This window comes from Dinoponera quadriceps, unplaced genomic scaffold (assembly GCF_001313825.1).
Source record: "Dinoponera quadriceps isolate SergipeBrazil2010 unplaced genomic scaffold, ASM131382v1 scaffold555, whole genome shotgun sequence".
In the NCBI taxonomy this organism is placed as follows: Eukaryota; Metazoa; Arthropoda; class Insecta; order Hymenoptera; family Formicidae; genus Dinoponera; species Dinoponera quadriceps.
Window position 1 is genome coordinate 518,085 of NW_014554717.1, and position 22,702 is coordinate 540,786.

General features: G+C 43.1%; 1 protein-coding gene across 1 annotated transcript in view; it reads left to right on the plus strand.

Moving 5' to 3' along the window:
* The window catches only part of LOC106741151, a 70,250-nt gene that overhangs the window by 22,104 nt on the left and 25,444 nt on the right, over positions 1-22,702 (plus strand). The window contains exons 2-7 of the mRNA XM_014612864.1: positions 3,773-4,090; positions 5,909-6,013; positions 6,700-6,765; positions 16,432-16,635; positions 19,277-19,501; positions 20,105-20,165. Of these exons, the coding sequence (XP_014468350.1) occupies positions 3,773-4,090; positions 5,909-6,013; positions 6,700-6,765; positions 16,432-16,635; positions 19,277-19,501; positions 20,105-20,165 (979 nt within the window). The remainder of the gene's footprint in view (positions 1-3,772; positions 4,091-5,908; positions 6,014-6,699; positions 6,766-16,431; positions 16,636-19,276; positions 19,502-20,104; positions 20,166-22,702) is intronic.

Sequence of the window (22,702 nt, forward strand, 5' to 3'; positions counted from 1 at the left end):
ATGTTTCTTTCTTCTTCGGCGGCGTTACACCGTCCCGTGACGGGACGTTAAACCGCAAAGCTGTCACGACGTCCGTGAGAGATGCAATTTACGATTTAACTCGCGATCTGTTTGCCGTTTCCAGTATACACGTGTTAATCCTCCTTACATTTTCACGACTTTCATTATTCATTTCAGGTAACATCGGGTGATCATAAATTCGTTTCCCATTATTTCTCTTCCTAACAAGATTTCCTCTATTATTTCTTCTCCTAACAGTATTTCTCTTGTTTCGGCGATTCTTTTTTAATCCGGCTATTAATTAAACATACTTTCGCATACGTACTCAATAACGAGAAAGAAAATGAATTTTTATGCACGGACGTGTAAAGAACGGTTCTGTCATGAACGAAAGAGAGCGTGTCGTTTCTCAGTTCCTCGGTTTAAGTTTATCACGATGTTTATGACTGCGGCACCTCTGGATCACTAATAAAAAGTAACACGCGTGAAACCGTATTCCAAAAGTATTGCTTTCTGTTTTATACTTCTAGGTCGATTCGCTTCCGAGTTACTGCTCCTTAAAGATCCAGCATGCTCGTTATTAGCAAACGCTGCACTCTGTCGTGTTGGACGAGGCGTGCACGTGTTCTGGTCATTTAAAATCTCAGCGCGCATGCGCGACTAATCAACGACCGCGTGATCGAGCGATCAGGACTGCGTTCCGATATTCATTGCCATATTGAAAATCTATGATATACATAACGTGAAATTCAGATTTTCAGTGCTGCCGGTGAATATCAGAACTCAGCTGTCAATGCGAAGGAAGCGGGCACAGGACTCGCATTTTCAACGTTTCCTGATACGTTAATATTCGTCCTCGCGTTTCGGAATTCAGCAGGTATTGCTGATGCAACCAATTTGTAATCGCAATGGCCTTATTTCGTTAATTGGTATTTCCAAGTGAAACAATTGTAAGAGCAATTTGCTAATGTCTCGCCTTTTCGATTCCTATTTCTGTACTTTGCTCTGTTTTTCCTTTTTCCTCTACTTATGTATATGCTAGGATGAATAAAGCCAATTATTATTATTATTGCTGACCCCGTTTTAGCATTGTTGAGTTATTTAATTGGAAGCATAGCTCAATGTAATCATCGATATATTCACTCTTAATAAAGAAAGAGAGAAACAGTGAAAGTCAAAGCTGTTCAAAGTCATTTGAAATAAAATAAACGCCGTTTATCCTTCACACTGATAGACGCGAAGTCATTCTTCCGCAAAATAAGGGAATTATTTAGTAAGAATTAGATTATCGTGATAAAAATATCGATCTGTCTTCAAGTTGAAGCGTAAATTAAACCTATTGTGAGAATTGACGAACATCCTGAATTTGGATTAGTAATATTGCAAAATGTCATATTCTATTTTACTGAAGATATGGCACAAAAATAAATATAATTATAATAGACTCTCAGATATACAATCGAAATAAATAAAGCCTATAAAAGATAAAACAAGACGTAAATTGCGAACATTTTATATATAATTGTCAAATCCTATTTCCAATTTTCCAATAAATTTATCTGAACGTTTCGGTCGACCTTTTCAACTCTCTTCAACAGGAAACGCTAAGTTGTTACAAAAAAGTTGTAGTATTTTTATTTGATATCTCTGAAAATTTGTATTTAATTTGTTTCACAAAATCGTACAGAAAGAAGATCAATCCAAAAATGATATATATTGATATCCATAAATTTTGAATTCCATAAAATATCAGTCACTTTATAGAGCATCTTTTTCTTTGACCTAGAAAATTATGGGTTCCACGTTAACGCTGACTTATTGATATCAAGTTATCATTACAGTTTTCGTGATTCTCATCCATTAATAAAACGAAGAGGATAAAATGATATCATTATGTAAATTAGTGAGCCAGTGAGTGAAGAGACATTACGATCCCGTTATGAGTCGTCCATGGCAGAGGCACAATTAACGATATTCATTACGAACTAACAGTATGTACCCCACTAATTTGACAACTGATGCGAAAAGCAGAATATGTGTCAACCGCAGCGTAAAGCACAGCTGACATCTTAATTGGAGATGAATTATGATCGATGTAAGACTAGTACTTGCGCAACATCGATCGATTTCAAAGAGAATGTAGTATTTTCCGCACTTGGCTAAACCTGATATTTATCTGCGAACAATTTCACGCGTATATCGCATTTTATATATATAAAAATATAAAACTTTCATTTAACATACACGCTCATAAATTTCTGCGATTTCTGTAATTAAATATGAACATTCCTAAAAAAATATATTTTCCACTTACATATTTGTATAATACTGATTTATAGTACTGATTGTGTCATATTTCAATATGAATGCTTTGCAAATCGTAAATCACCCAGGTATATCTCATAGAGTGAAAAATTCGGAGCGGAAAAATGCTACTGTCATTACGGAAAATATTCATATCAGACGTATATTCATTCGCTGCTGAGCGGCGAGCGATACTCGTCTTATTTCATACGCAACAGGTTTTCGAGCTCTACAACCGTGTTTTAAGTGTTATATTTTCCTCCTTTCAGCGATTAATTTATCTTTTACGGGCGTAGAAATGAACGAACGTAAGGTTTAGCAAAGGCCATCGGTGATTGTCGAACGAAAGTTTACGCAGGCTGATTGTCCTCGTAAACAGAGATGTCGCGAAAGCCATGGATATGCATGACGCACGACGTTCGTTAAGCGGCAATCGTGTTCAGAATATCGTTGGATACGGTGACGCCGCAGAAGTGACGACAAAGCGTGCACCCTTTGAAAATGGGCTCCCACGTAATCCCATCCTGAAAACTTTCGTACTCGTATTTTTTTGTATCATCGACTCACCGACTTCTTGCGCGCACGATATCACTGTTTCGAGAGATCTCAATGGAATATCCGCAGCGTTCTCTTTAATTTAATTGCACCGAACTAAATTGTAAATATACCGTCAGTCTCCGATGCAATCTTTTCCTCTATTTCTTTCTTTTTTTTTTTTTGAAGAAAGGCATTCGAATCGTTGAACGGAAAGGGATGCACTAAGGGCCCAATTTCTCCCCGTCCAGAATGATTGGTCGACTTCCAACTTTCGAAAGCATCCTCTTTCGGAGAGACCCAATGAAATTGTAACAAGACGTGGAGTAGGTAGTACTCGTGTAAAAGTTGGATCGAGAAGTCCCTGCTTCCTCTCCCAACTCGCAGTCCTGCTCGCGGAAACCCCCGAGGTTTTTTCCACGTGCTTTCGAGTTCGCTCCAGCTCCATTCGCGTTGAATAATTGCTCGTTAAGGCGCGCTCCGGTCTCTTTCTCGCACTCGACTCACCGGACCGCCGCTCGAAGAACGCGTGATACTTCGCGCTTTCTTCACGACGGTAATGACGCCGCTCGTAATCGCTCACTTAGCTCGTGAAGTTTGAAGTCTTCGTCTTTTGCGCACTGCTCGATACACAAATAACACTTGACTTTTTATCCGGTTTCCCCGTCGCATTTTAATGATCCTAAATCTCCTCCGGACGAAAACGTCTCGATCTATAAAGGTACTCGAGTTTTAATCCCGTATCTCGATAATTAACGCGCGACATACACAGAAAATAATTCACTGAATTCTCCCTCCCTCTTTCTCTCTCTCTTTTTCTCACTTTTCGGCCAGATGAATTTAATTCTAGACTCTTATATCTGTAAGGAAGTATCAAGTATTTGATTTCGTAGCTATTCTCACGCGAAGCCTGCTTCCGCCTCTCTGCTTTCAGTGCGATTCCGGAGTGGCTGTTGACAGATTCTTTCACGCGCTGTATTCGACGAGGAAAAAACACCTGATGCCGTTCCTGCTTGGTACAGCTTGTTCCGAAGTTACCGAGACACTGGCTAAAATTGTGCCCTATTGGAACGTGATTCAAGTATCGTTTGGCTCGACGGCGCCGGCCCTCTCGGATTCCAATGAGTTTCCCCTGTTCCTACGTACCGTCGCCCCAGACTCGAGTCACAATCCAGCCAGGATAGCGTTGATCAAACACTTCGGATGGGACACCGTTACCGCGCTCTCGCAAACAGGCGACATGTATTCCCTGGTAAGTAGGTCGTAAGGAACACGAATGCCGAGTAAACCAACTCCCCGAATTTATCGGGACAGCTTCGAGTTCAGCGGTTTCCCGTCACTTTAATAAACCGCGCACCGGAAATAGCTTGTATCGTAATATCTATCTCTTAACATATATGTCGTGTCACGTTGCGTTTCCCATCGAAACCGTACACAACGTTTTTTAAGTTCGCCTTATCGTCCACCGAGAAATCTCTTAAGGATGTGTATATAATGCTCTTTGCAAAGTCATAAATTGAATCGGCGTGTAATCGACGATATTTTATCATTTTTATATCATGGTTATCAAGAGAGGAAGCATATATAAGAGGGAGAGAAGCGTGAATATGAAATATCATTAATCAGTGTGGATTAGTCGAAAATATTTCCATTGAGAAGTGTGAAAAATTAGCTTGTCTTCGCGCCGGGGAACTCAGAGGTGCTGCAGTTGACGTTAATCGCAATTGAAATTCGCACCGAAAATTCTCTCACTTATATATCCGGTGACGTCGTCGCGTTTTACGGTATCAACATCGGGGGATCGGATGGAGTGGAATCCGATAGCCGAAATACGGAGCAAACGCAGCGCGAGTGGCGGACGATAACGCGGTCGCGGGGAGGGCGGCCGCATTTTCCGCGGTATATTTATCCCTCCCCCCACCCCTCTAGCTTTACCGTAACCGTACATTTAATTGCTAACCGCGCCGCGAAAGTTCGTCCCTGCCCTGTCGGGAGGTGTGACGTGCGGATCCATACAGTGAAGTTTCCGTTGTGCCGGCTTTAATTAACTTTCGATTTGTGTCCCACGCGCAGTTAACCGGAGCGTTCGGCTATCGCACCTATCAGTTAATTCTCGGTCAATTTCCGTCGTGACATTGTAACGGAAGCTACCGCGTATATCCGGCTTTAATGTACGCCGGGAATACGTAATGAATAAAGCCGCGAGAGCGTCGCGCTGAGCGAAACGAGCATTTCGCAACACGAGCGTAGTAATAAATTGGCGATAAGAGGCGATGCACGTTGCGATAGCGTGATGTAACTGTCAAACCCAGAGAATGCCCGAGTGAAACTCGACACGCTATTTCGCACGCCGGGCACTTCCGGGCGAATTTGCCCGCGGTGAAAGTCCGATTCTGACTATTTCTAACGAGACGCGTCAGTCATTCGTCTGAGCGTTCCGCTCGCGGCGTTCCTCTCATGAGCGTCGAGGCGATCGACGGACGCGTCGCCTCTCAGTTTACACCCGCACCTCGTTAAAATGCATACTGTTCCCGAACTGAGCTTACGGCACTTTCAAGATAAACGGTCCTGTATAACCAAACACCCGCGCATGTATTATATATGTATGATCCGAGGAAACGCCGAACACGCGCGCACGACTTGATCCAAATCACGAAAGGTACACACATATATATATATATATATATACACACACACACACCATAATATCCGGCCCGGGAATGCGGAGTACCGACGGCGCGCGTCGCCAATTAAATGGCGCGATAGAAAGGAGGATATTCATGTATCCTTTCGAGGAGAAACGCGGTCGCAATCGTGCAACGAACGAACGAAACGGCGCTATTCTTTTCGGATGACGAGACGGCGGGACTCCTGTCGCGCGCCCGTGACGTACGATGCGTATTTGTAAAGGCGACGTGCGAGAGACACTCTAGCGATTCTCGTCTAAATAGGGCGAGTCGAACAAATAGCACATGCTCCCTCCTCCCCCCACCCCTCCCCGTGTCTATCATTGACCGTCTCCTCCGTCGCATCGCTTCGCACACGTGTATGACGCACCTCTCTGTTTCAGGCAGTGAACGATTTGGTCACGGAACTGGAGCAAGCGAATATCACGTGCTCCGCCACCATCACGTTCGCCGAGAACGATTACAAGGAGCAGCTGCGAACTTTGAAGGTGAGCCGCGCTTAAACGCCGCCCTGTTCTTTCCATCCGTTCTTTTTTTTCTCCTTCTCCCCTCATCCTCTACCTCCTTTTTCTCCTGCTTTTCCTCTGGGCGACTTGACGACGAGCGTTTGTAACGATCGTTCTGTGCAAGTCAGATCCGGCCGGAAGGTCGTGGTTCAGCCGACAGTTCAGCTTCACCGGAATCAGCCGGTGGTTCGGAGCTACTACCGTAGAACACTGTCTTCTGACCGTAATTCGCCCTCCTTTGAAATGCAAAGTTCGTTTTCGCGAACGCCGCCGAAGTATCGATTGGCGCGATACGGACGCATCGGGATTAAATTCGCACTCGCGGCATTAATGTGCGCGAATTAACCCAATTTCTGATCCTGCAAACGAGCGATTCAGCCTCGCGTGCTCCGGAGACGACTGGGGTAAAAAGAAAAGGGGGAAAAAAGTAGAAACGCTTGTTTACATCCATGCCGTGAAGAAGCTCGGAATGGAAATTTCATTTGGATTAACGTGAGACTGCAACGAGTAACGTTTCCAACGCGCATTCGCCGTTCTCGTTTTATATTATTATTATTCTCACTTATATTATTATTATCGACAACCGTGATCAACGTTAATCGGTATTAGCGATATTTTATTACACCGGGACTTCTGATAAAAAGTATACGTTTCGCGTTTAATTACAGGACCTGGACACTAGAATTATCATCGGAAGTTTCTCAACGCGATTGGCGCAGCGTGTTTTCTGCGAGGTAAGTCGTCGCAAAAACAAATTTTAATTAAAGACAGAAAATTAAATATATGAAAATAAAAATATATATTCGAGACGAGCGCGCATTTTAAAAATTATCGTTAGAGCGATATCTCGTTGAATGAGAACGTAAAATTGCCATCGTCGGGTGAACATTTCGTACGGGTTGACGAAGAACAGCAGCGACCGCGTCCTTACGAGCTAATTAATGGCTAATTAATGGTTTTTAATGACTCTCATTACCACTCTTGCAATCCCAGCGAAAAAACGCCCGGCACTCGGCCGCCGTTTCGGTTATCCGTTCATTCCCAAAGTTTTCACACTCCACATACACGCACACCCACATACCAACACGTATACTCACATTCACGGTTAGAGATACTCAGGAACGGAAAACAATTTTACGGTCGCTCTACGTTCGCCAGTAGAATTCGGAACAAGGTTTTTGTCGGTGTGCAAGGTAGAATGTGCAACATGGACAGACAAACCTCCCTCGTTACATTCTCCAAGAACTTCTACGAGCACGTTTTGTTGCGCGCCCAACGCGCTATAAAATCCGTTTAAAAGTTTAACTTGCTGACGTTCATACTTTCGAACATCATTATCTCTTAGCCCGATTAAGTATTCCGTAGCGACGTTATCTATTTTGTCTCTTTCGGAATTACTATTAATGGAGAAAATAAAGGGATATATCCCGCTCTCGCAAGTTCCGTTGTAACCAAATAAGATTTTCTTAAAACCCCCGACAGAGGACTGCGCTCGTTAATATCGAATTCACGCGATCCGACAAGTGCGTGCCAGTGATAAGTGCACGTTCACTCGAAATTTTCGCTAAGATCGACCGATACATTATCGAACTCGAAAATGCGCCTGCGTGTCAAGTGTATCACGCGAACAGCGCGATGAATTTTACGGTAAAATAACGTAGCGTCCGTCACTCGTGCAGCTTGAATTTGCGATCTCTGTATTCAACGATAAGGATTCATTCACATACCCTCTCGTCGATCGGGTCCATCGGATATGCAGTACATCAGCGATTTCCTTTTGAACATCACAAGAGTAAAACGTTCGGCAGCCCCTCCCCGGAGTTTCCGGATTTTACGAGCGCTTGAACGCAGTAGAAGCAGTTTGACCGTGACGTTTCTCTTTTTTTTCCTTTTTTTTTCGCGAGCATCTACAAAACCATAGTAGAAAAAGCCGAAACGCTTCTATGTTCCATTTCGCGAGGCTATAAAATTTTCAACGCGGCTCTGCGACGCCTATAAACCATCGAGTTGGAGAGTTCTTGACTTCTCCGTGGGTCTATTGCGTTTGATCGCCGCGCTATCATTTATCAATCGAATTAGAACAGCCGTTGTTTATTGCGTATATTAAAGTAAATTGTATGTTTGAGGGAAATAAAGGACATCAAATATATCAAATAAGCGCTATCAATAACCATAAGAGCTCATAAACATAAGCACATAATACCGTTACCAAAGTAGGACACAGAGAGTTTACCTTCCCCTCCCCCCGCCCTTCGCGCCACTTCATATCCTCTGTCATTTGAGACCGCGTGCCGCGTTTCGAGACAGGCTTGCACAGTCTTATTTGTCGCGCGAATTTTGAAGTACATATTTGAAGTACTTATCCGGCTTGTGTAGTGATGAACATGCAGATTAGATGCCGGAATACACATGCGAGCAAACGAATTGACGCTATCAATCGCAGGAAGAACTTGGAACGCTTTGCGCAATGAAAGTGCTCGAGCCACGTTGTAATTTAACTCACGTACTAAGTACCTTGGAATTGCGTCTTTATCACACGAATAAGACGGTGAACTGTATTGTGCGATGTGTAAAATTACGATGAATGCAATATATATATATAGTAACCATAATTAAATTGCGCAGAAGAGTGTAAACACGCTGCGTAAAGATGAGATTACTTGAACATTGATGGAGCGAATAAGTATGCCGCGAAGTTATGCAGTTACTATTTAGCAAATATTAAGAAGATGCTGAAAGCTTTCCGCAAACGAGCGCGTTTCATTGTCTTCTTATTGTTACACGCGTATAGCAACCCTTCTTCCCCCGTAGAGATCTTTATAACCGCGATTTTTCGCTTGTGGAATACGAAGCTGGCGTCAGCCGCATAATTCACCGCGAACGTATCTTACGAAACGCTGACAATTTGTCTCGAGTATTTCATGCGAATCCGAAGAGTCGAGTTGAGAAGGGACGCGAATACCGAAAAGTTGCTTAACAACGAAAAGATATTACACGTTTGAGTGTACTTTGTCTTTGTGAAAGGATGAAAAACTTACTTTTAACAATGAAAGCGCCCGTCAGTAGTTAGCAGTTGTTATCCGTCAAACGTTTTCCGCCTGACCTTTGTCCCTTTGTTACCTCAACTTTGGACACTGGGTTCGATGTGTTTTCGATTTACCTCCTTGATTGTCACTTTGCGACGTTAATTGAAGCGTAAAAGAGAGAAACAGTTACTAAGTTTCGCCGGCAACCCTTTGGAGGAGTTATCGAACTCGAGGCTTTTTTCATACTACGGCTCGCGTAGGACACATGTACGTAGACGTGAACGCTAAATTTCCATTTATCTAATTCTTGCGTCTAACACTCGAAGCATTGAGTTGAGATTGTAGACGATTCGTTGCGTCCTAAATATATGTACGCTATTCATCTCATACCACAAATTACTAAGGTTGCAATAAGTTTGTCTATCCCTCTTATCTCTCCGCCTTTCTCTACTCCGACCCTTCGCAGGCGATGCTTTAAATCGTGCTGTTTAGTGTTCCAGGATTTTACGGCTCATTTCCCAGGATCAGCCATGTTGTTTCCACAGCTGCGTACCTACGCGAGATTAACTCATATATCTCGAAATATTCAAAAACTTCCCTCATCTCACCATTACATTTGTAATCTCGTACATAGCACTGTTACTTTCTCATATCCAAATATCATCCAGACATTTTAGTAATATATTAAAAAAAGAAATAAAAAAGAAGAAATCATTTTGTTATTATTTTGTTATTATTAGTGCGCGGAAAAAAGTCTGTGCGTATTAATCAAAAAGAGAATAAGAACCTGGTCTGGTTATAAGAACCAGAAATTCTGTTTCCTTCAACCAGGACGCATCTGGTTGTTCCCTTTCTAGTTAATGCAACCAGATATTTTTTCCATGTATAGTTATTGACCGTTGATTATAATTACAGCTATCATTTTCTTGTCATTAAAAAAAAATATAAGTGATATTAAATAAAAAATATAAATTTTATAAAAATATCACAACCGTCAAAGTAGAGAAGGACGTATCTTTTCGTTCCGTTGATTTGTTTCCGATCGTTTTCGTTCGCGCAATCATAAGTCGCGATGATTCTTGTTCTCATTTAGTGGACACGCATCACACGGTCAAAGGACGGGCCCATTGTATTACAACGCGAATGTGTGTGCGTCCACGTCAGCGTCCAGTGTGTGTGCACGTTAGCATTGAAATATATCGGTTTGCCTCATAGGTTCTCTCGAGTGAGCACGTACATGACGTCTTACGCGAAACACGTGACACCGTAAACGCTGTCACGTACCTATTTCCCTACGGCTGTCGCGATCGCTCCTACGCAAAATTACACCGTCACGCACGAGCATAATTTCACAGATTGTATGAATATTCAGCCGTGATTTGTGTGTGTGACCCACAGAGGACGTCAAAATTACAAGGAACACACCTCGACGTTAACATCAGAATGGAATACTCATATTCGTGAGAAACGTGGACGCTTCACATATGTTACCCCGCAAATGGAGATCCTCGGATGCGGTCCTGAATATCCCTCCTATCAGCCAATTACATATATATATATATATATATATATATATGTAATCCACGCGTGGAAATGAATTTCCGGGTACGCACTTGGGGGACTCGAAGGGAAGATATCTCGAACGACCGTCGGATCGGCGATCCAATAACGCGATCGTCACTGTTCGTAAATAGCTCTTAGATAGTATCGACGCTGGACCACGTTTCCCTTCAAACGACACGTCTGAACGATTATGTGTTCGTGATGTTTAATATTCCTAAGTCACGCTAGCACCGTTTATTAAACGGGGCAAAGCACCGCCTGACTCTCTTACACTATTTCAACGCGGTACTACAGCGGAATAGGGCGCGAAGTGGAGTACGACGACAAAGCGCGAGACCGATATCTCGTGTAGATGTTGGCGAATTGACAGGATTAATTTATTTATGTACTGACAAAATTATTGTACATCGTATATCTAAAAGAATATTAACACGTTCGTTATCAGAGTCATATATATGTGTGACAGCAATAATTTTTCTCTCTGCTCACATATACAGGACGTTCCGCGAATGAACCGACAAACTTCGTCAGCATATTTGGGAAGTCATTTCGAACAAAAAATATTATATAAACAATGAATAAATTCAGCCCCGAGATTATTGAGATATGCGTAACTACTACGATCATCTGACCTATCTCCTTTAGATTTTTTATGGGATTGCATAAAATCGAGGGTGCATTTAAGTGGAAAGCCTGATACACGTGAACAGGTGATAACAAGCATCAATGAAGCTGTTGTTAGTATTAACAATGATCTTGCCGATACTGCGTGGATGAGGTCAATAGAAGCACATCTATTTGCGTGCATAGAGGCATGAAATGCTCATTTTGAGCAATGAACGTGTAAATATTAGTGCAAGATGTCAGTGTCAAATGCAATTTCACGCAATTTCAAATAATTAAGCAGCTTGAACGTCTCTGATTATTTGTGGTTTATACCAATACATCTTTCATATCTCGATTAAATCTGTTTTACACAGACAAAAAGAAAATAAGAAGTGATCTGTGAGAAAAGTTTCTCAAATAAATCGTGACAACGAACGTGTCAATAAATTATTTTGCTTTCTTAGATTTCCTTTTAGAAAAATTTATACGTGTTTTTTGTGAATTTATACGTGTATATGTATTTGCAATTTCTGATATTAAGATAATAATGGCATCTTCTAGCACATAGTATCTTCTTGATCGTTCCGCTTTATATTGGTTGCGGATTATTACAGAACGCAATGTATCAAATATCTTATCGTCTTAGCCATAATCGTAGTCGTTTCATCGTAAAACGCTTTGCAACGGCTACACGAATCGTGGTCTTCGCACAAAATGCAGTTTTTACGACCGACCTTTTATGATAATACAACGAGACCAGAGTCGATTATACATAGTAGGATTAAATATTCCTTCACTCCAGTTCACGCGAGATAATTATTATCGAGTCACGTCGAACACACAGATGGTACGATGGAATTTCCACGTCATGGAGATTTGTCTTTGCGCGTTATGTAACATCCCGTATGCGCAATTTCAATCGCGTTTCTCTCCTCTTTTTTCCCCCCATTTGTGTCAATATTCACCGATGACGCGTATGTACACTCGTTTGCAAAATAGTTTGAGCACTTTTTTTTCAATGCACTTTCGAACGCAGTTCATAGGGGAATCTGTTTTCTCAGTAATTCTCAGAAGATAGATCTTCTTATCGGATCGAGGTTTTCCTGTCGGATGCGTTTCGAGATACGTCGGAACAAAAAGTGTTGAAACAATTTTGCAAGCGAATGTATGTTACGAAGGCACAATTTTCCAGCGGGCGAATCCTCAATCCGTCGATCAATCGAGGAAAGGGGTAAGCCGAAGCGAGGCACGTCGGGGCTGCGGTTCGCCGTGAATCCGTTATCCCGTATTGAGTGACAAGTTGGCTCAGAAATTAACGGATAATATTGTAATTCAGGCATCGGAATCGCGAAGTTGATACACGTGTAAGAATCGATCACTTCAAGGTGGGCTATAACGCGTACTATCAAGCTGCTGTCACGTGTAATTGATACGATTATTAATTTAACAACTGATTAAATCACGTACGATTATCGGAAACGCACGAGCGGAATCTTGATCTCGCGATCTAAATGGCGGGGACGCCGCGAAGATGAAGAAGAAGAAGAAGAAGGGGATGAGATCAAGCTCGTCAATTTTTATCAAATGTTTCTTTCTAACGATCGTGCGAGTCTCTCCCCCCCCCCCCCNCCCCCCTCTCGCTCTCTCTCTCTCGAACGCCGTGTAACTTTCTACTTCACCTCGCAAACCGCGACGTTCCCCTGTATTATTATCGAAAAACCGTATCTTAGGTAAAGCGGAAGCATGCAACTACTTTTCTCGGTCCGCGCCGGATCACAAATAATCCCGGCCATTAAACTGCACTAGCGCCGCACTAGGTAACATTCTTTTATTACCACTTTTAGTACTGTGGCTATGTGTAACGCGCCTGTAACGAACGCGGAAACCTGATTTACGAGAATGCGCGCGCTCAATACTGCTGACGTTTCTTGTTAGACCTTTTAAGAACCGTCAATGCGTTCCTTAATTTTGACACTTACACATCACGTTTATCCAAATATCGCCGTGTGATTATTATTATTATTATTATTATTATTATTATTATTACACGTACAAGAGAGTGTCCCAGACACTGCAACTTTAATCTTATTTAGAGATTCTCTGAGTAACTTGGAGACAATATTTCCTCGAAAATGTCGAGGAAAGTTTATAGCGACTTTTCAATTTCTAACAAAACATATCTTTGTAACCAAGACTCAAAGTGAAAGCAAAGTCCACTTTTTGGTCGAAGATAATAATGTTATCCATTTGGAGTCGTTCGAGGTTTGGTTTGCTGAAAACCCCGCTTTTTTATCGATTGTATCTCGTAAACTATTGATGTCTCGACATTCTCGCCGAGAGAAAATTCACTCTAAATTGCTCAGGGAACCTCTTGGGAAAATTAAAGTCGTACGGTCTGGGACACTATATATCACGAACCTCAATTGTTAACTCCTGCGTGAAGCTGAACAAATTAATTATTAAAACAATGCAAATGCAAATAACAATGTGTACTTAATTTTTTAAGAAAATTTCTAATTAAATAGCTAACTACAATGATAATATTACGCAAATATCTCTACACCGTTTTGAGTAAAATGAATTTCAGTAAAATTGCGACTCAAAATCGAGACAATCCGAGAAAAATCAGCAAACACAACGGAGTTAAATTTTATTCATGATCATTCATGGAGCTCAGATAGAAGATTGGAATGGAAGAGTACAATGGTTTCGGAAATAAACACGGAAAAAGGATAGTCTTAAATTAATAATGAATATTCACATATATAAACAAGAATATTATAATATTCTTAGAAGGTTTTTAATCTTGAATTGAGTGCAAACAATATTTACAATTTCAATCAGAGCAAGATTTGATTAAAATCTTCTAAGAAGATTATAATTCTTGCCTTGTACAAATGTATAGAGATATGAGAATATGTATCTAGTTTCTTTTCCGTGCAGTTTATGCAGTAACAAAGTAAACTCAATTTAAACTATTACTACAACCAGGTCCTTAATTATACTCACAATATACATATTTAATCGCGCTTACAGGCGATTATCGCGTCGTGGGAAGAAATTAATCGATTGTATCTCAAGGCGCGTAAAACAGCGTGATGGAGGAAGCGCCAGCCGGGACGCTCGTCGAGTACAATTTCATAAGGACGACCTACTTCGTCCGCCAACTTGACCAGTAAAGCGAGGAAGCGATATAAAATGCCTCAGGCAAATATTACAATGCTCAAAGTACATCCGGCAAAGTCGTGAAAGCTGGGAGAACGGAAAGAGAATTCTGGAACGGAAGACGAAGGTGCGCCGGAAAGGAAAGGCAACGACCAGACGAAGGGGACACATGACAGGATATATTTTACAAAGACGTCTCGGAGGGTCCGCCTAACCCTCTTCCCGGCGTCATTTCTCATTACACGGAAGATCCAGACTCGTTACGCGATCGTCATAAATATTTTCCGCGAGTGACGCCACAATCGTGTCGACTTTTCCGCGGAGGAAGCTTCGCGATTTTAAAGATCCGTTTGAGGGCGATCGCGCGGATTTTATAATCCCGTTACTTATCGTATCTCGGCGAATCGAACGAGTAAACCGATGCGGTGGCGTATCTCTCTATCTCTCTTTCTCTCGCGCGTCGGGTCTTCCCGAACAATCTTGGCGGACTGTGCAGCCGTCCAGCTATTGATCGCGATAACGTTATATTATCAGCGCAGCGTTGCTCTTTTGCGCCTATTGTCCGCCAACGTACAAAACTTCGGAGTATGTTCCATTTTTTTACAAAGCGCGATTTAACACATTTACTGCTGAATACGAGGTAACTCGTAACCGACCGTGTGAAAAGAATTCTCTATTCCGCACACCAGCTACGAGTTAGTCCGCATAGGTTTTTCGGCGAAAATATATTTTTACCGCGAGTTTTCTGAATAATAAATTAGCGTATTGAAGTAACAGGCTGAATTTCAGATAACAACGTGTCATTATTATTTGACATGATTGTAATAATATTGTAATAATACAATCATATTAATCCTTGCATCAACATTTTGGCGTATAACAACGCATAGGTGTTAAGTTAATTTAGTTACCTTTTTTTTATTCATTTTATTTGTTCATGCTTTTTTTATGTATATTTATGTATATATTACAAATATTTTATCATATTCCATGCCAAACTGTTTTTACGCGACTTTCAATTCACATCGTGTGTACTAAAAACTTATAATTATTTGATTTATGGATTTTGTGAATTGGACAATAATTTATCGTGAAAGTTGAATATTCAAGGTATAAAATGCATAATAGAACAAAACAAATAATTTATTTAAAAACTAGGAAACTGAAAAATAACAAACAAAATATTGTAAAATGAAACAGAATATATTAGAGAAACTACAGCTTCTTTTTACTACGAAACAAATCAAATATAATCTTTCTGAATATTTTGTGTTTATAATCAAATGGTATAGTCGAATGGTATTTTATTGAAACATAGGTGCGGTTTTTCGAGGCAGACTTCATAAAATGTTGTTACACGTTTTGCTTTAGTTCCAGCATTTTCGGTACACAAATTTCTAACATTTTTTTTTTTCTAATATTTTTCTGACATTCACGACAACGCCGTGCATACTGAAAATGGACCGTAACAACTGAAAATTCATTACTATGCCATGTGTATCGAAATCGGCCCCCGGCTTTAACCTTTTCGCGACGAATGGCCGCTCGCGAAATTGTATCTGTATAGGAATGGCCACTATGGCCGCTCACAAAACTCATATGTGTAAGAATTGCTATTAATGATAAGAGTAAAATCGAAATGAAAATTAAAACATGATAAAAGTACGAATAAGTGATAGGATAAATTATTTTACTGTACTTTATCTCTTCATGACAAAAATATCACTTAGAGTGGAAATCGAGTGCAACGTGTACGGAAAGTGTTAAATACTGTTTTTAAAATCATCACCGTTATTATCTACCGTTGCTATTCCTTTTTTTATGTCCTTACGCCATTTTATATCACTTTCATATTATTACTTTTTCAATATAACAATTTTCATCTTATTTTATTATGTAACTCAAGAGTATCCTTCCTATTAATAAGTGATATAAGTGGCAAGCTCAGCGTGTTCATCTGGGAATTGCGCGGAGAATTGAGCGATTCAAACGGCCAAAATCCACCTCTCATGAACCACCGTCTTTCTTTTCTCGTCGCAGGCTTGGAAACTCGGGATGCACGGCGGCGATTACGCGTGGATCTTGCCAAGCGACACGATCGACTTGTCGGAGATGACGGGCGATTGGTGGCACGCCGGCGTGGGAGAGTGCTCGCCATCTCAGCTGTCGCAAACTCTGGACGGTTTAATCATCGTGAAGAGCCACGCCACGACCGTGGGAGACGAGATCAGCGCGTCCGGATTGGTACGTTGTATCTTTGCCCCGAAATTCCGGTCGCGTCGGACGCAAACTTCTGAAAAAGGTGCGCCCCCGACAGCGGCCGGACCTGTCGATAAAAGACCCGCGTCGAACTAATGTGTCATACGCGCGAAGTGAAGTAATTTAAACGACACGTGCAGCACAGGCCCGGCGAGTTCCTCGCGCATTCTTTGATCTACGTGCCCTTTGATCAATCTGAAGTCGATTTTCCCCGGGGCGAAAATTGCATTTAACGCTTTAATAACGTCCGCTCTGTTTACACCGTTTCAATGAAGCTCGCGGGACACGCGGGAATTCGATCGAAAAGGAAAATATAAAAGAAGAAGAAGAAAAAAGGGAGCGGAAAGAGGGGAGAAAAAAATTGACGGTCGTTCTGGCCATTACTGCTAACGACAGCGGTAATTGCAGAATTCTGCGTCCCATAAACGGAAGCGAAGACGGGAAGCTTGATCGCGGGACTGTTGCAATAATAACACCCCCCTGGCCATTGCCGCCGCTGCAGCGGCAGCAACCTAACGCGTAATAAATGAAGTCCCGCGAGCGGAAATTAGAGTATGCAGCTGCGAGAAGAAAGCTGCGAGGTCCCGCGCCGCGCTATATAGAGAGACGCGAGATTCACCTTCCATTCTGTTCCATTAAAGGCCCGTATGGCAAACGTCAAAGTAGAAAGAGAGACGCAGGGGTCGGACGGGCGGCGTGGAGCGCCGCCTTTCACACGTTGAGCCTTCTACAGCTCCGGGTAATCAGTCTAATGACGAGCCGCCATAATCGACACTCGCGCGTCAAAGTTGCCGTCGATTTTCGAGCACTCTCGGAAATAACAACGTCGCGAAAATAGACGACGCCTCGCGGGGGGGCTGCCGTCGCGCGGATTGTGTACGTCGCATTTTTCACGTCCGACCGACGTCTTCCAGAATACGTTTCCAATATAGATGTCTGTCCCGGAGCGCACTGCCTCGCTCGCCGATATCGTTATGAATAATTTCACGCCGCCGTGTATCCCGTGTAATTCTCTCGTCCTACCCGCGATGATAAAAATATAAGAGCGTTTCATACGCCCGGACTTTTACGACGCTATTAATAAGCGCGAGTATGAATAGAGGGAGCGCAACCTTTTTGGATAACTGACGTTGGAGTGGGAAAAAAGGCGCTATTAGCGAGATTGAAAAAAAAAAACAAACAAACAAACTGCTACTGCTAATTACGCTATTCACCGGGAGTACCGAGTACTGAAAATCCTCCTCCTGGCGTAGGAGCGAAGCGTTCTAATTGATCGTAAGTCACAGTCGCACGTGCCGCATCAGGATTTTAATTAGCGGCGTTTATATGTGAAGCAGCTAATTTGAGATTCCTTCGGAAGTGACGGCGCGACTTTCCCGGCTCGAGAAGACGCGGCGTGGCTTAAGGTTCTCCCTTAGCGTTCCGCAAGTTCAACCGCTGAAGAACTATTTCAAGTATCCCGAACAACAAGGAGGCAAGATTCGATGTTACAATTTTCCTCTTCGACGCACAGCTTCTCGAAGTTCTCCGTGGCGCGGGACGGAAAATTATAAATACGAGTGTACACTGCGAGACGCGCGCTCCGCCGGATGAACTTAGCGCGATTGCAGGCTTGAACATACTAATTGCGTGTTAATCTGTAATAAAGCGCGACTTGTATAATCGCCCGATTTAATTCGCCAGTGGTAAGGTCCAGAAACGAAAGTCTGCCGCCTTTGTAGTTGCCGCGCGCGAATTGCTTTCGACTAATATCATCGGGCCGCGACATTCGTCGATTCAATTTGCCGATCCGCGCGTTTTACATCAATTCAAATAGAGATAACATTATTAGAGACTGTAGTTCGTTCTTTTCGCCTGAATATCGTGGAGAAAAGAATTAGTTTCCTTGGCTTAAAACTAGCTGTTCATATAATACAACTAAAATTTAATCACAAGACTTAGTTTTCAGCCGTGGAAAACCAACTCTTTTTTTCCGTGTACGCACAGAAAGATATTACTTATAATGCAAAGGAAAGCAATTAGTTTATTCTTCTTTTTAAGTAATGGTTGTCTTGAATGAAAATTACTTTCTTGATAATAGTATTAAAATAGTATTGAAATATATTCATCACAAATAGTAGAAAAGTTCGTTATTACTCACTCAAGAAAAGAAATCGTTCTCTGTGTACAATTATAGTCATAGGAATTAGCTGCCACAGCTAAAAACTATATCTGCTGACTAAAATTTAGTTATATTATATAGACAGATAGTTTTTAACTATGGCAGCTAATTCTTTTTTCTTCCCGAACTTACCTGTCTTAATACACTGGCAAAGCGAAACGTCACATTAACGGGAAATGAAACTTCCCCTTTCTCCACACATACATACGCACACTTACTAGCGCGCGCGCGCGCGCGCCTATCGAATCTTTCTTTTTTTTCCCAAGCGAACAGAACACGTTGGTGTGAACGACAAATTAAATTAACGTTCGCTCGGCCGTCGATTCAAACGCCACCGCTTTCTCCGCCTCAATTTTTTTTTAATTATACAACGGGACTCACGCGAACGAGCGTTTCGCGAGACTATCCGGCCGGTGTCCGTTCGTTCCGTCAGCCCGACCGACCTTCCCTTCGTTCATTTTGCAGACGAGCGAGAAATTCACCTCGGACCTGGCTAATAGAGACGTCGCGAACTCGAAATTCGCGGGGCAAACATACGACGCCGTGTGGGCCATGGCACTCGCCCTCGCCAGCACCGAGGTCCTCCTGAATCGACAGAACGAGAGCATGGCGCGGTACACGCACACGAGGAAGGACCTGGCCTACCGTTTGCTGGAGCAGCTTAAGCTGCTGCACTTTATCGGAGTTTCGGTTAGTCGGTCGAAGGATAAGTAAGGCACCGAGAGAGCGCTCGTTTATTACGCACGCCCGCGGGAAGCCACGAGAAAAGTACAACCAGCCTCTCGCAAAGAGCCGAGCATGTAGGACATCACGCGGCCACCCGCATCCTTTCGTCTGCAGATTCTTTGATTAGCGTAGTAGAGTCGAGATTTTTCATAGTGGAATTTTTCCCTTTAAAATTCCCTCTCTCCTTTCTCTCTCTCTCTCTCTCTCTCCTCGGGGCACTAACGTCCCCGAAGTTTGCCCGATCAAGGATGAAGCGATTTTGACAAGTTAAGTTTAAGGTCGAGCCATTACGAACGATAACTGCAGCCTTTTCCTCTCCTCGACCGGGCTCTCTTTCGGAGTGAGGAGGGTCTTCATAACGCGCGTTCTTTCCCGAACGAAGACGACATAACGACGCCATTAATTCGGCTAACGTTGAGTAAACGCGCGCGCGGTCGCAGGAGGTATACGCGTTTAATAATAATGAAACTCTAATTGCCTTTTATATTTTATGACGCGATTTCAGCATACGGAGCGGCCTCGCGACGCTCGGTTCACGTTGTACGCTTATTCTCCTTGTGTTCGCAGGGCCCGGTTTCCTTCGACGACGCGGACCGCGTTGGTATCACAGCGTTTTATCAGATGCACGGTAAGTTCAACGAAATCATCCGGGAACCATCGATGTATGTCAACCTGGCGAAACAATTTCCCCCTCGTGCACCGGCAACCTCGTATATTAAGAAAAGATTTGGTAACAATTGCCATGGTATGGTTGAATAATTTCAATGAAATTGTTTGGTCGCAGCCAAATCATTCAATACCATATACTTGTATGAAACATGATACTACGATATAGTATGTGGTGCTAAATGATTTGGTTGCAGCAATCAAACAGTTTACTTGAAATTATTTCATCGAGTCTCGGTAATTGCGACCAAATCCTCTTTTCAGTGTAAAATCAGCGATAAAATATCCAAATCCCGCAACCTGATTGGCACAGACTAATGCAGTATCGAAGGACGATTGGTTTAGCGACACTTGGCGCGATGAACGCCAATTGTTGGTACGAATCGAGGCTTCACTGACGAATCACTGGCGCATTTCACCCGATACTCTCTTTCTCTCTCTCTCTCTCTCTCTATCTATCTCTATAGCTGGACTTCACGCTTCATTCGCTCAGGTCCACTGTCAACAACAGCGTGGAACGCACAATGAGCAAGAGTTTACGCCACGGAACGCGATGAAACGATACAGTCGGGCCGAAAGCGCTGACAATGGCTCGTTTCTAACGATGCGGCATATCGTGTATCCCTCTTGTTGGGAATAACTGGCGCGTGGACTCGCACGGATAATCCAATTTGTGAGTTTTCCTGTGTCTGCGAGCCGCTGTACGCCGCCTGGTATCCGCAAATACGAGCTGTTTACGGGCATTTCCGCGCCGAGCCTTCAGAATCTCGATCCGCAACGAGACGTGTGATCTCGCATCAAAGCGTCCTCACGAGCGTACGCGCGCGCTTCTCTCGAAAGCGCGATCCTTCTATCGCGAATCACTTTGCACCTCGACGTAGCGCAAGATCGGCGATATGATCCCATGAAACGAAATTATTCATCCTTTGCTTCGGTATGAAAAGCCCGAAAGATCAATCCCGCCTGTCATCGAAGGCTCGCAAATTGAGCCGATATGACATTTTTGCGAGAGGCGATCTGTATCGAGGTGTCTCATGCATTTAAATGAACGCCGACGACAATTACGTGCCGTTTCCGGCAGCACCCATCGAGCGATACACTTAGGCGTGAAATTCGTCGCTCACTGCTCAGTTTGTACGTCCGAGTGTAAAAATGATACGACGAGACGAGTTCCCCGTCGCGTCGTCGCTGGGCTGAATAAATATTTTTAATTGGCGCACGTGGACACACGGTGCGTGTCTACCGGCGATTTCATGAACCAAACCGGTGCATGCATAAACAATCATCAAAATTATGCGGCAACGAGTCACAAAGGCAACACGCACGCATGTCGCGCGAAAAAACGCACAAAAATCCCGGTCTTCTAATTTCAACGGGGCTCTCGGACACGTCGCTTTTTTCTCATTCGCGGTGAGCAAAAATCGTCGTGTGTAAAAATAATCGCGCACAGCGAGACAGCGGAAACGCTACGCGCATTAAATTAAAAATTAAAGCCTTCCCTTTTATCGTTAACGCCACGTTAACGCGCTGCCGTTGTTGCGCTTGTTCTGCAGTACCCGTGAGGTAATCTAGAAAAACATTAGCGGGGAACGTGTCGCGATGCTCCGCACACCGACCGTTTCCGACGATCATTTTCTACCCTCCGGTCAGTTCCTCCCCCGCGTTTCATCTTTCCTCGCAAAGTATGTCCGCGCACGCGCGTGTTCCGAGCCGGAAATTGAATTTGTTAACATTGTCGCACCGTGACTTAATTGCAGACCGCGTGAGTGTCACCGTTTCGGCCCTGCGAGTAAAACCTTTTCCGATGCACCGCGCGCACAAATAGTATTACCCGTATTTTACCGTGTGTATCGGAAGGGCGCAAAGGGATCCCGGAATGCACGCCGCGGTAACCGGCCCGCATTTTTATTTCTATTTTCCATCACGGAGATAAGCTATTTTTTCTCGTTTTATCACTTTTTTTTGCGCCGCTGCGCTTTCTTTCTCTCTCTCTCTCTCTCTCTCTCTCGTGAGAGTTCCTTTTTTATTTGGTTCTCGCGTGACTTGATATATTATGCCGCTCGTATTCGCGGTATCGTTGGTCCGGGCCCTTCACATATCGTTTCTGTAAGAACGATATCGTCGTGTCCTCTTGAAATATCGCACGGCCAAACGACGGATTTATTATCTCTTATTTATCGCAGATTTTTATTTATTAACCGGTGAGACCCGCCGAGCTCTGCCGTGCGGCGCCACGGCAAATTGGCGTGAAAACTTCCTGCGAAATTTCCATTCGTATCCCAGAAGCTTCTAAGAGGAAATCGCGTAGACTTCCAGCAACTCCCTGACTCGACGTAGCTCGACTACTGTGCGACTTGCCTAACTTCGTTCGCGAAACTGGCATTGAATTATAAAACTGAGCGCCTCTCGCACTTAAAATCGCGATCAGACGTCTTTCTCGCGCATCGTACCTATCTACATTGAAATCTTATTTCGTCCCCCCCCCCCCCCCCCCCCCCC